At 40.3% G+C, this 13,519-nt stretch overlaps 1 protein-coding gene across 2 annotated transcripts in view; it reads left to right on the forward strand.

The window, feature by feature from the left end:
* SMIM20 (small integral membrane protein 20) overlaps positions 1-13,519 on the forward strand; it is a 35,457-nt gene that overhangs the window by 663 nt on the left and 21,275 nt on the right. The window contains exons 2-3 of one of the 2 annotated variants that reach the window (XM_075024071.1): positions 3,820-3,876; positions 5,210-5,616. In XM_075024071.1, coding sequence (XP_074880172.1) covers positions 3,820-3,876; positions 5,210-5,247 — 95 coding nt within the window. In that variant the 3' untranslated portion in view covers positions 5,248-5,616. Of the gene's footprint in view, positions 1-3,819; positions 3,877-5,209; positions 5,617-13,519 lie in introns of those variants that run through there. The other variant, XM_075024079.1, reaches the window with a different exon arrangement.

A 13,519-nucleotide genomic window follows, 5' to 3' on the forward strand; every position in this document is an offset into this window, starting at 1 on the left:
CCGGTGTGTGCCCCGGCCGGGCTGCGAGGGCGGGAACGCAGGCGGGAACGCAGGCGTGCGCGGGCTGGGGGAGTGCTGGGGGCTGCCGCCGGGTGAGCAACTCCCGAAAGGCTTCCTGGTCGCCTGAGAGACACTTAAAGAAAAAAAAAAAAAAAAAAAGTACTATTCTTGGTTCAACTTACTGGCCAGCATGTGATGAAGAACACCCATTAGCTGTTCTCTGAAGTGATTGAGAGGATTGAGATGCAATTGAAAAAGTTATGATCAGAGGGCTGGAGCACCTCTCCTGTGAAGGCAAACTGAGGGAGTTGGGGTTGTTCAGCCTGGAGAAGAGAAGGCTCCAGGGAGACCTTACAGCAGCCTTCCAGTACCTAAAGGGGGCCTGCAGGAAAGCTGGGGAGGGACTTTTTACAAGGGCATGTAGTGATAGGACAAGGGGTGACAACTTTAAAATGAAAGAGGGCAGATGTAAGGAAGAAATTTTTTATGATGAGGGTGGTGAAACCCTGGCACAGGTTGCCCAAAGGGGTGGTAGATGCCCCATTCCTGGAAACATTCAAGGTCAGGCTGGATGGGGCTCTGAGCAACCTGATCTAGTTGAAGGTGCCCCTGCTCATGACAGGGAGGTTGGACTAGTTGACCTTTAAAGGTCCCTTACAACCGAAACTGTTCTGTGATTCTCCAAGTTGTTTGAGTTATGTTTTCCAGCTGTAGCTGAAAAGTTCAACTTAAAATGTGTTTAACAGAGCCTTTACTGATTGTGATGATTTGCTAGAGCTGGTCTCAGTCTGCAGAGTTTTCTCTGAAAATGGCTGCTGAAGAAAACCCCACTTTCCTGCCAGAAACGCAGAAAACCTGCCAAAGCCTGTGACTGACTCTAACCAGGGAGCTGTTGAGCACTCGAAGGCACTGAAGCTTTGGGTGCAAGGCCTTGGAAGCTGCAGGCCACGGGCACGGTAGGGGGAGGACCTACAACTACTCTTGACCTTATGTTAACTGCCACCGAAGGAAGTGTGAGAAGTTCTGGTGTAACCAGCCTCATCCCCTCGCTTTAACTTTTATAAAACTAAGCAAGCTGTTGGCAATAACCTGAAGATGCATGTGGTTAATCTGCTGAGACAGCTGAAGAGATTTCTGGGAAGAAAAAAAAAAAAAGCAAAAGGGTAACAAACTTATTGATCTTCTTGGAGGGACTTTAGCCTTGCATCAAAGCTGAAGTAAAATTTAACTCGTAAGCGAGTTTTTATTTAAGGAAGCTGTATTTGTGAAATTGGAAACTGCCCACAAAGAGAGGTTTTATACTCTGTATTCCCATTTAAAAACCTTATTCTTAATTCATTTCTGCTTATGGTGCACTTTCCAAAAATATAATATTAGAAGTGTCACTCAGCATTCAGGAAACGACGGAAGTAGTGGACAACGTCCTCTTTTATACTTGTGAATTACATGAGCAAATGTTCCCTAGCAGGTTAGGGATTTTTTTAATCTCTATTTAGCACATAAAATCAGCGAAGCACAGTTAGCAAGTGCTTAAACTTGCTATTTAATATCTGATTCTAAACTTTACCTATTGCATGCTGCTCAAACTCTCCTTTGATCTCACCTTTATTAATTTCCTATGTGCTTTTCTCGATGCTCATTGCTGCAGTATGAGAGAAGCACAAGCATTCGTTGTCATAATGCTTTAGACAAGAATGTGGAATTTCACTGTTATGGTACTTGAACGGAAGTATTTTAACCTTTGGGGTACAAAGGATTTGATTTTTCAGAGTACAGCCTAGTAAGCTGTATGACAACTTCTGTAGCAGCTCACACCACTCATTGGCTTGAGCTGTGGGTGAATACTCAGTATTTCTGCATTTTGGGATGCTGGGTCTGAAGTTGGATATTTGGATTAGCATCACGTGGTAATCCTGCAAAAGGCAAGAATGGATTTTAGTTCTCTGGAGTGACATTCAACTATGTAAATATGAAATGCTATCATTTCTTCAATCTTGTTTTTCTTGTGTGTATCACCCAAATTCTACACAAATGAGGCACATTATGTTCAGGAAGAAGACTTTTCTGCACAATTCTTACACATCTTCAGAGGAGTTCCTAGCAGTTTAACAAATAAAATGGAACATACTTGGAAAAACTGTAGGTAATCAAATTGTTAATATGAACCTTAAATTGTGCACACAGGGGTTTGACTTAATTTCATAGAGAAGTACTATCATTTTGTAGGTTTTTAGTGCCTCAGTTTATGGCCTTGATGTTTTTAATACTTTCCTGTCTGTAACTAGCTTTAAAAAAAGACTATTTCCACATATGAAACACATAGTTCAGTGGTAGTGTTGAAACTTTGAGGTCTTCACCATGGACCTCTTCCACTTGGATTAATTAAAACAGTGGGTTGACAGCTGCTATTTGTACTGATACTGAGGCATTTTTACAGTCAATTTCATGATTTTGCTGAACTGTGAGACTCAGTTCCTTCCCCATCTTAGGAGGTAGCTGTCCTCTCATCAAGACTGACTCTTCCTCATTGTCCTTTTTTTGGCTTAGTTGTTTTCCAAGTTGTTTCCAGGCCCCACACCAGTCTCCCTATTGACTGGTCTGTGTCCTATTTCCATATTTTTCATCTGTTACTTCTCTGCACTGGTTTCTTTGCCTGACCAGTTAACAGCTCTTTCTGTTCACTCCAGGTGTGTTCCCAGACCTCTCAGATTGAGTCTCATTTTGGTCTCTGCCTCTCTTCCGATCTTAGTCTCCACCTATGACTAAATATTCTCCTCCTCCATGTCCTACAATAAGTCTGATTCCTTGCCCTAATTTATTCTGTTTTCCCTGTCTGGGTTTTGTACCCTTTCCTTTGAAATTAGACAGTTCCCTGAGATTTTGTCTGCCAAAAAGGATAGAATGGCAATTACCGTGCTCAGTGAACAGAAATGGAGAAGCTGGATCTGCCTCTAGTGCCTGCCCCCTTGCAGGTAGAATCAATTATTGTGATATGCCTGCTAGTCCCCAGTAGTATTAGGCTTGTTCCTAGGCAGCCTAATAACATGTAGTGCTTGTGCATTCTCAGTGACATAGGATGCTGAAAAGTTTCAGTTTTAAGGTGAGCTTAGTTCTGAGTTTCCCCTGAGAATGTGCACCCTACAATTTTTTAAAGGCTTAAAAAGTTCAGTGGTATGGGCAAAAGGCTAATCCAGCTGAGCTTTGACTTCCTGCTTGAAAGTACCACAGTGGTGAAGTGCTTAACTGGAAGGGAAAATAAAGGCGGGGCATTTAATAAGGGGAAATAATAGTTTTGGCCATTTCTCTTCTTGGAAGCAGTTGAATCTTTCAAACAAAATCGAAAGCCTAAGACTGGCCCATTGTGTGGAAAAATATCCCGCCGATACTTAATTTCACAAAGTTTACAAGCAATAATTTTGTAGATGCTATCATGAAATGTACTTGTGATAAGATGCAAGATCTTTCAAGGCCTGAAAATGGGGATTACTGATGTTGAGCATATGAGTGATAGCTCCTAAAAGTACTAGGCAATTCTTAAGTGATGGGATCATGGTGGGTATTTTGGCATCTTTTATTAAAAACAGTAGTCATTACCTTAAGATTATTATCTTACTGTTTGTAATCTCTCAAAGCAGACTAGCTGTTAGATTCTCAGTGAAGTGTGAATACTATATTCGCATTGTGTAGGTGGATACTCACCAGAATTTTACTGTGTAGCATCCAGAATTAACACAATTTTCAATATTATTTTATTGGGTCCAGTCAAGATGTCTGGTATTTACTTTTTTTTAGTAATGTCCTTTCTGTTCTGTTTTCCAGAGAAAGAACAGTCAATAAACCGAGCTGGTATTGTTCAAGAGGATATTCAGCCTGCAGGTATACTTGATTCGTGTGTTTGCATTGATTGTTTTAAAGACATTCTTGAAATAAGACCTAAATATTTATATGGATTTAAATAATATAGTGAAGAATACATTCAAAGAATACATGTATAATAAAACTTAATCATGAAAATATTTTTTTTCAGGCTAGTTCTTCACTTGAAAATTATGGATTTAATGAAACTTGTCTTAAATTGACTTAACTGGCCAAATAAGTTGCAGAGATACTGTTATCTTGACACTTTCTTAAATAGATGCCAATTTCCACACCAGAAATTAACTTCTGAACCAGCTCAGAGCAAACAAGAACCGTGGGTGGGCTGAGCTGTAGCTGTAAAGAACATACTATTGCACCCTGTTTTTGTGGAATACTGCTTTACAACTCAGCTGAAACACAATTTTATGAGCACTTTGTCAGTACCTTCCAGCCTCATGGGTGGAGGGATAAGGCAGAAATCCACTAGACATAAAGGAAAATTCGGAATGTGGTGCTAGTAGCTTTTTGATCCCTGCCGTTGCCAGTAGAAAGTATAGAAAAGTATACGAGGGGAGTAAAGTAAAAGCGTGGCAGATTATGCTTGATAGTTCATTGTTTCATAGGTAATGGAACTGGCTATTGATTATGCAAGGTTGGCACTTCTTGTTCAAAGAGATGAGAGTGCTTGTCTTGATGAAACAGTTCATATCTCAGTATGTTAAATGGTAATGTATTCCTATTTTTAGAAAAGCCTAACATCAGCAGCAGGGGAAAACCAAATAGGATTCACGCCATGTCCTTACTACACATACCAGTTAAATCATCAGTGCAGGGCTTGCTTTCCAGGAAAGTGGTGAAATGCTGAAGTGAAGTAGAAAGGGTATTGTGAAATAGAAGTGTGGTAAACCTGACTTCTTTTATTAAACATTAAAGAGGACTGGACTGGCTCATTAATCCAAGATGCAGGTACATGATGACCAGTTCTCCTCAGTATAACTTTTTCATCTAAATTTAACTGCTGATGAGAAGTTATGAGATCCACTAGTTGAAAGTGAAATCTAGACAAATTCAAGGGCAAGATGCAATTCTAGATGGTTGTTCCAACAACATTAGAACACCCTATCTGTGGATTTGATAGATTTTTGCATTACCTGAAGCTTAAGATCAAGATAAGGTTGTCTTTCTAAATGTTTTTGCAAGCTTAAGCAGAGTTGTGAGTTTGGTGCGGAAATTGTTAGGTTCTTTCATTGTTTCGTTCACAAGGCTGGAGTAGCAGACCCATTTTTAAAAGTTTTTTGTTTCTCCAACAGTCTAGTTATGAACTGCTGGTATTCTCATATTTGATTTGTAGGGTTAAAAGTGTGGTCTGATCCATTTGGAAGAAAGTAATGTTGGCGGCTGGGTGTATTGCAAGGCAAAACTGAAGATGGACATCTTCAGCTGTTTCTTCTTTCACTGAAGTGTGTCTTTGGGTGTCGCTGGAGAAGAATTCTGAATATGCTATGTGGGCACGTGAGGAGCAACAAAGGCTACTGGTTTGAATCCCAAGAGATAAAAACATGCTAGTTTTGACAGAGGATGCCAGGGTGTAGCACAGAGACTGTTAGAGAGCTGAATGATTCCTGAGTTTAGAAGTGAAATATTTATTTTCTTGAGAAAAAGGAAGAGGAATTTTTTTTGTTGTTGTTAATCTGTAAACACTTGTAGAATAAATTATGAGTGGAATAAATCATGCAGACTGCTGCAGTTTTCTCCCTAGTTTGAGAATTACTTTTTGTGGTTTTATTATGAAAACATGATAGAAGTATATACTGAGAGAGATCAGTGCAGAAAATATAACAAGGTGAGTGTAAATTTGTATATTAAAATGTCTTCCTTTTAAACCAATGTGTACTTTTTTTCATTTGTTTTGCAAGTAGGTGTGGCAGGTTAACCTTGGCCAGGTGCCCACCCAGCCACTCTCACTCCTGCTCCTCAACAGGACGGGGGAAGAAAACAGGGTAACAAAAGCTCATGGGTCTGGATAAACACAGGGAGATTGCTTACCAGTTGCTGTTGCAGGCAAAACAGACTCAACTTGGGGAAAACTAATATAGTTTTTTATTGCCAGTTAAACTAGATTTGGATGGTAAGAAACAAAAATTAAAGTAACATCTTCCTACTGCTTCCCTTTTTCCGGAATCAACTTCACTCCTGACTCCTCTGTTTTTTCCTCCCCCCCGAGTCCCCTGAGTGGTGGATGGGGGGTTACAGTCAGTTTGTAACAGTTCTTCTTCTGCTCCTTCCTCCTCATACTTTTCCCCTGCTCCTGTGTGGGCTCTTCATGAGCTGCAATTCCTTCAGGAAATACCCAGCTGGTCTGGTGTAGGCTTCTCCCCAGGCCATGGTGTGGTTATCTGCTCCAGCGTGGTCTTCTCCATGGGCTGCAGGGGAATATCTGCCTAGAGCACCTCCTCCCTCGCCTTCTTTTCTGACTTTGGTGTTCATACTGCTGTTCCTCACTTTTTTCCCCTCATTCCTCTGCTTGTCTGGTGTTTTCACAAAGGTGCCACCCAGGTGGCTGCTGGGCTGAGCTGTGTCTAGCAGTGGGTCCTTTGTGGAGCCAGCTGGAACTGTCTGGCTGGCATGGGGCAACTCCTGCAGCCCACCTTCCTTGCTGCCAAAACCTTGACCATACACCTGATACAGGAGGTTAACACTAAATGTTGGGCTAGAAAAGCAGATACTTTAAAGAATCTTTTTTAAAAGGCATTTTTTCATGGTGAGTGTAATGATCATTAGAACAGGCGAGTAAAGGATTGCCCCTACTGAAAATCTTTACCCAGATTGGGTATCTGTCTTAATAATAGGTTCTGAATAAACTACGTGTTTTCAGATTTCAAAGGAAAGAAACAGTCTATAATCTATAGTTACAGTCTATAACCTAACCAGTACTGTTCTTGAGTACAGGTGTAGCATGTACATTTAACTTGAATGTACTATCTTCTTTTCTTGGTCTATTTTTAGCACTTCATTATGGTACATAACATTTTAAAGACCATTGCAGGATCGTATGTGTTATGAAGAATGTATGTGCAGTGAGTGTTATTTATAAAGTCAGCAGATGTTAGTTTGGGGGTTTTTTGCAGACATCATGCAGTTTTATTAAGAAGACAGATGAAAGACTCGATGTTTACAATGTTCTTTTCCAAACCTCCGTTCTGTTACTTGTTACTCCTTTTCTACCTGTCATTGTCATTCCCCTCCCACTCAGACACAACTTTCCTGTTCTGAGTTTTGGTTGGGTTTTTTTCAGTCTTCTACTATCACTGTAAGCATTACAATTTTTTTGGTTTTCTTGCTGGGAAAATGTGATGATATTTTATACCTTTCAGTTGTCAGGTGATTTCACATGATAGCTGAAGCCAGAGAGAGTGTACGCATTCACTGCAGGGATGTTGACAGAAGTTGCATTACGTAGCACAGAGCAACACTGTCACAAAGCTAATTCAGTGTTTGCTAGGAAAGGAAGAATCAATTGGACTGAAGAACAAAGAGGTTTTTATCACTTAAACCTTTCTTCAGTGAGACTGTGGAAATGAAGGAGCCTTGTTTTTGTTGTCTTGAACGAAACGTTGTACTGATGCATGAGACAGTTTCACCAAAGTTGTTTTGTCTAAAATACCTTTCCAGTGGAAATACAACATTGCTTAAATGCAGATACTCCATGTATAACTGCAAAACAAAGAGTTTTAGGAGAAACTGGGAATTGTTCAATAATGCTGCTTCTGTCACTTGGTGACACAAATGCTTAAAAAACATACATCATGGTAGTGTGAAACAATTATTAAACCACTCTTTCAGAGTAAATGATGTGACAGAGGATATTAAATGACTTAGGTTGGAGTTAGGAGATAAGACAATCTCTGCTACTTGTTTACTTTGTAAAGTTGAGCAATTTGCTGAGTCTGGATCTTGCCTAGAAAAATGTTGGATGTTTTCAGGACATTGGCAGGTGCTGAGCCTTTTGCCTTCATATTACTTAAACGTTGCAAAACATCTGAGTACATGAACTCAATTATTTAGCATTATAGAACTGTATGTGTCTGTTGGTTGTGGTCTCTAGTTCTTTCCAGTGCAGAAAAGCTTGGTAAGTTTTGTAATTGCCTGTACAGAATTTGCAGCAGTCCATATCTGTTGAATACTACTGAAGTGAATCTAAACTCTGAAAATGGTGTACATTGGTTTTAATGATCATCGCTTCTGACTTGCTGTATTCCACCTAATAAAGTGGCCTGATTGACCATGTCTTCAAAGTGTTAGGATAGTAAATGTCTTTTTCAAATCTTTGGTATTCTGTCTGGATAAAACTGTTAAGTCAACAAGGAACATACTGCACTAATTCTCCAGAATTTTCTACGATTGCTCTGGCATTTGCCAGTTGCCTGGATGCTTGCCCAAGACTCGTGTGGGAAGTCCTAATCCTGCAGCTGGCTTTCTGGGCTTTGTGACAATGCTTTGCTCTGCTCATTGACACTGGACATAAGCCTCTCCTCCTAGCTACCCAGTAACAGGTGAAGTTGAGTATAGCAAATTGTGTTCCCTAGGACTCTTTCCTTATCTTGGTCTGGAAGTAAGAGTTTTTGCTACTTTTGTAGCCTGCAACAACTATTATTTTTCAACACAATCACACAAAGATGTTAGATGTGTTTATAATTATGCATGATTGTATGTAATTATTAGTATTTGGGAGGGACTAGTCTGCCTTTTGCAGAGGAACCGATTTGCTAGTTTTGGTCCACCTGTTCCAATTGTTCTGATAGAAAGGTTGGGACAAAACATTTGATAAAAATGCCTTCTTAGAATGTTTTTAAAACAGTTATCTATTCTGTAATATGAATGCATTTTGCTTATTTATCCTAGCTGGAATATGAACAGCAAATATAACTTCAGCCTTTGGAGGACTAGAGAAAAGTTTTAAACAGTGCATTGACATCCCAACAGAAACATCTGGTTGTACTAAGTTTAAGCCTGCTGTTGTATGCTGATAAGCTTTGAAATAATTAAAACTTGTGCTGTGAAGAGCAAATCTGGTATTTTGATCTAAAAGGAGCTTAGTTTTGAAGCACTGTAGACTGTTGATGGTGCAATGAAACCTTCAAGCATGAACACTTCAGGAGGAGTAAATATGGCAGCAGACATTGGCAAGTTGCCGGATTATACACGAGCAAGAAAAATGGGATTTTTCTTGCTGAATATTGTACTTTGTTTATTAAGATTGTTCCCACTGATAAGAAGGGATTTTTTTTCTGTAATAGTCAAAGCACATTGGATAGCCTCCAATGATTGTCGCAAATGTTACTGTACATATGCCCTTCCACAAAAAACAGTCCAGAAAAAGAAGCAATTCCTGTGATTTGCAGTTCTTGTGATTTGCAGTTTTCTAAACCAAAATAAATAATATATTTTCCCTTCTTGCAGTCTAGCAATAATTAACTACTCATTTTCTCAGTACTGTGTACACTCCTCATGACCTTCTTCATGTTAACATGCAGACACAGAGTAAATGAAAATCTGCATTGGCTTTTCCTGTGGTGCCATGCAGCCCAAGTAGTATGTTTGCTAGTGGAAGGAAATTATTTTCCAGCTTCTGAGAAAGTACTATAGAATATACACTGTTTCCATGTGGACAATGTATAACGGGAGAGAGCAAAAAACAAAGTGCAGATCAAAGCATATTAAAGCTCTCATTTTCACAAACTAGCCTACAATCTGAGGCGTATTTGTGCATAGTGCAGACTGTGTGGGCCTTGCAAGAAAAATGGTGCAGTGTTTAAGACACTGTCTTGGAAATTAGGAATGTTGTGGTCAGTTCCCTGTTCCACCACATGTTTGTCTGGCAGCAGGTAAGTAATTTAGCCTTTGAGCTTCAGTTCCTTCTGTAAAATAGCAATAATAGTACTCCCCTTCCTTGCAAGGCATGATGAAGGTAAATCCAGTGCTAGGGTTTTTTTGATGCTCTAGAAAACACTTTTGGTTCTTGTCTGAGTTTTCTTCATGGTGAGGAAAAAGAGGTCTGGATTTGTGTGGGAATCAGATATTTTGCTTGCAAGAACTTGAAATGTTTTGAAGAATCTTTTCCAAAAGGAAACAACTTCTGAAAATTCCCAGGACTTTATACTGCTGAAATATTGTGCTCTATGTATGGAAATTTTACGTTTTGGGAGTCGAACAGAAAACTCACCTGCTTTTCACAATACTAGTGGTTTTTTAGAAGATCTCCAAATTTGAGTATAAACTTCTACATGTAAGTTGAAATGCAGCCCAATATGAATGTTACTACAGTTGCACAAAAAACCAGAACATTGGTCAGCTTTCGTTACTGGCTCAGGTGCCTCAGCAATTTTATGAGACACAGCAATTTTCAATATTTTGAATTGCCACTTCACTTGTCTTCTGTAACAATGAGTCCTCCCTTCTGACCTTTGTATGCCAAAAAAGTAGCTAAAAGTCTTCCAAGAGACCTACAGGTATTAGGCAGGGGAGGCTGGGTGGCAGTTAAAGGAGGTGAGGAAGAACTGGAGACACTGCAGGGAAAAGAGTCTTCCTCCTGTCACCCTGGAGGAAGATTTTGGAGGTAGGGTGGTGGATATGAAGAGGGGACAGGGCATACTGGTCAGGTGAATGGGCAGTAGCATGAGGGACATAGGACATAAATCCATTGGAATACAGCCTTCATAGGCTCTGCTGCTCACAGAGCACATTGGGATACCACTTCCCCTCTTTTCTGTTTCCTCCCCAGCAGATCAGAGGTAAACATTTCTGAAGAAAGTTCCTAGTCAAGACAAGGAGGTTATCATGAGAAGAGAGCATCTAAGGAGAAATTGTATAACTATCCTTCACTGTAGCCTACCTTGAGAGGTCAGAAATCATAGAATAGCTTGGGCTGGAAGGGACCTTATGCTGAGGCCCGAGGGAAAGGTGCCTCCTTTGCTTTCAATTTCTTCCTGTAATTCAGGACAGTGTATATCAGCAATACCAATCAGGGTAGAGGAGGAAGGTACTCCCATTGCTTCACCAGAAATTCCTGTAGGAGGAGTCCTTCTCCACAGCCACCCATTCACTCCCGGAACTGGATGGCTCAGGCACAGTTTAGCAATGTATTTATTCTTCCACCCTGGATGAAGAGAAACCACTGTGGATATTAACCAGAAGCATTTGCTCCCTGTGACTTTTGGGGTGCCAGTGATCTAGGCCAGCTCTAGATCTAGATCTCTTCCCATCTACAGATATGAGGAAGGTTCATACAAGAGCTCTAACTTGTGCCATTACTGGCTGAACAGCACCACTAGGAGTCCTCTGAAGCCTGGAAAGCAGGTAATCTCAGTAACACAATCTTCACTGTCTGCTTGTAGCTTCCTCTGAAATAAGCTCCATTCCCCTGGTCCTTATAGTTACCCTGTGAGTGGCTTACACAGGCTTGCTGGATGTCTCATACAACAAATTTCTCATAGTTCAGTCCAAAATCCCATGTCCCATATTAAGAACTTGTGGGGTATTACTTCTCCCTGCATTTTCTGTGTTTTTTAATATGGGTTATGTGATTTTGTGACCTCTGCTGCCTGCTCCCTGCCTACCTCTCTCTGCCTCTGGATCAAAGCAACAAAGCCAGCAGCATCCTGAGATGAAGGAGCCTGTAAGGAGCAGTGAGGATCTAAGGATGGCATTCTCTTACAGGAAGTCTGGCAGTCCTACTAGTATGTCTCAGAATTCCTCCTAGTTGTTTTCAGCTGACAAGATTTTGGTTCATAGCAAAAACTCTTGTTATTCCTTATTGCACTTAGTACACTAAGATTTTGTCCCATAGCTACCATTCCAGCTATTCTTTTGCACTGACATTGCCTCCCAAGTTGTTTAATCAGAACATTTCACAAGTATACTGCTATTTTTGTGCCAAACAATTACATTAAATTTGTCCTGGGGCAGTTCTTTGAGGAACACTACCAGTAAAATCCCTCCAGGCCAATGACTTCCCGTTTGTCATTTCCGCTTTAGCTACTTCCATACTTTGCTTACAATTCTTGCAGCTGCTGATTGTTTCCCACGTGACATTGCTCCAAACACTTAGCTAAAGTCCAGATAGAACATATCCCCTGAATTTTTGTCATGTTGACAAGCTGGTTACCCGATTAGGTAGCAAGATTAATACTCTGATGTGTTCTACTGTAGGAATCTTCATTTGTGTCCCTGCTTTTCTTCAGTTCAGAGTTTGCCATGATTCTTGTGTGCTCTTCTGGAAAGAATAACAGCTAGGCAGAGGTTTTCCAAAAGAAGTCCCAGAAATACCCAGACATCCTCATACTCTTTCTGTCTGGATGCATTGTAACACATATAAAATGAAAGACTGGGTCTGTTAGAAATACCTAAACATCGTGAGAGTGACCTGCCTCTCCATCCCGGGCAGAAAGCAGAGATGTTTGCTGCTATTGGTTCCTTTCAAAAGCTCAGGAGTTTATATTCATCCTGTGTCTGTGTCATTGATTATTGACTCATAAGAACCAGGCCTGGCTAATAGAAAATTGCTGTAAGCATAATACAAGAACACAAGGCTGGTTTTATTTAGACAGAAAAAACATCACTCATCAAACTTGCAGAAGAGGAAAGGCAGTTAGCGAGCCTTATTGACAAAATGTGATTAAGTGAATTGTCACATCTGTATTCATTAGTGAAATTATTCAGGGGGGTGCAAAAGAATTTACACCTGGTTCTGGTTTCCGCATTTCATTGGGTGCCTATCACTTAGGCTCCTGATAACTCAGGCACGACATCCAGATACTGACTGCTTGGAAGAAGATACAAAGTTTCCCTTTGCTCCAATCCTTTAGAATCACAGAAGAGATACAGATAAAGGTAAAAATGTAATATTTCAATTGTGCTAGTGGTTTTAGTGGAATGATACTGATGGCATGATACTTTGTGATTAATTTGTCTACTGTCACACCCTCTAGGAACTACCTGGAATACAATCTGTATGCTCTGTTGGATCCTAGAAATTCTAAAGATGTCTTACTTTATCCAATTTCATACCCTATTTACTATCTACATATTCGAAGTGTATTATCTAAGTGTATTCTTTATGGTCAGCTTCGTATGAGTATGAGTTGAATGCCAGCTGTTATGGCGAAAGTCTTCCTCATAATTCTAATGGATTTACCATCTTGTGTTACCATAGAAAACATCACGGCAATACTTTATATAAAGTAATGAAGGAAGGGTCACATCCACTGAAATTTGCAGAGGCTGTGCATCTGGGGAATTACTATATTTAGTATAAAGTTGCTCCATATATTTGCTGTTGTAGGAAGTGACAGGGAGTTTTTCAAGAGGAATTATGCATAGGAAAGGACCCAAGACATTCCTTGGGCAGGAACACCCTTGCCCCAAACAAAGTGAAAGCGTAATGCCACAAGCCTGCTCTGAATGTTAGGGATCTGTCCAGTGTGTTTCTGCTGTGTTTGCATTTTATTGATCACAAAGGTCATCAAGAATCTTTGCCAGGGTGATGTTAACTCTAGTTGAACCCCCAATCCCAGATCTGAGGTAGAAGCAGTCTTTCCGTTGTTCCTTCACAGATGTGCTGTCTCAAAAGCAGTGGTATCACAAAATCACAGACTATATACTG

The sequence above is a fragment of the Buteo buteo genome, chromosome 1 (assembly GCF_964188355.1).
Source record: "Buteo buteo chromosome 1, bButBut1.hap1.1, whole genome shotgun sequence".
NCBI classification, from domain to species: Eukaryota; Metazoa; Chordata; class Aves; order Accipitriformes; family Accipitridae; genus Buteo; species Buteo buteo.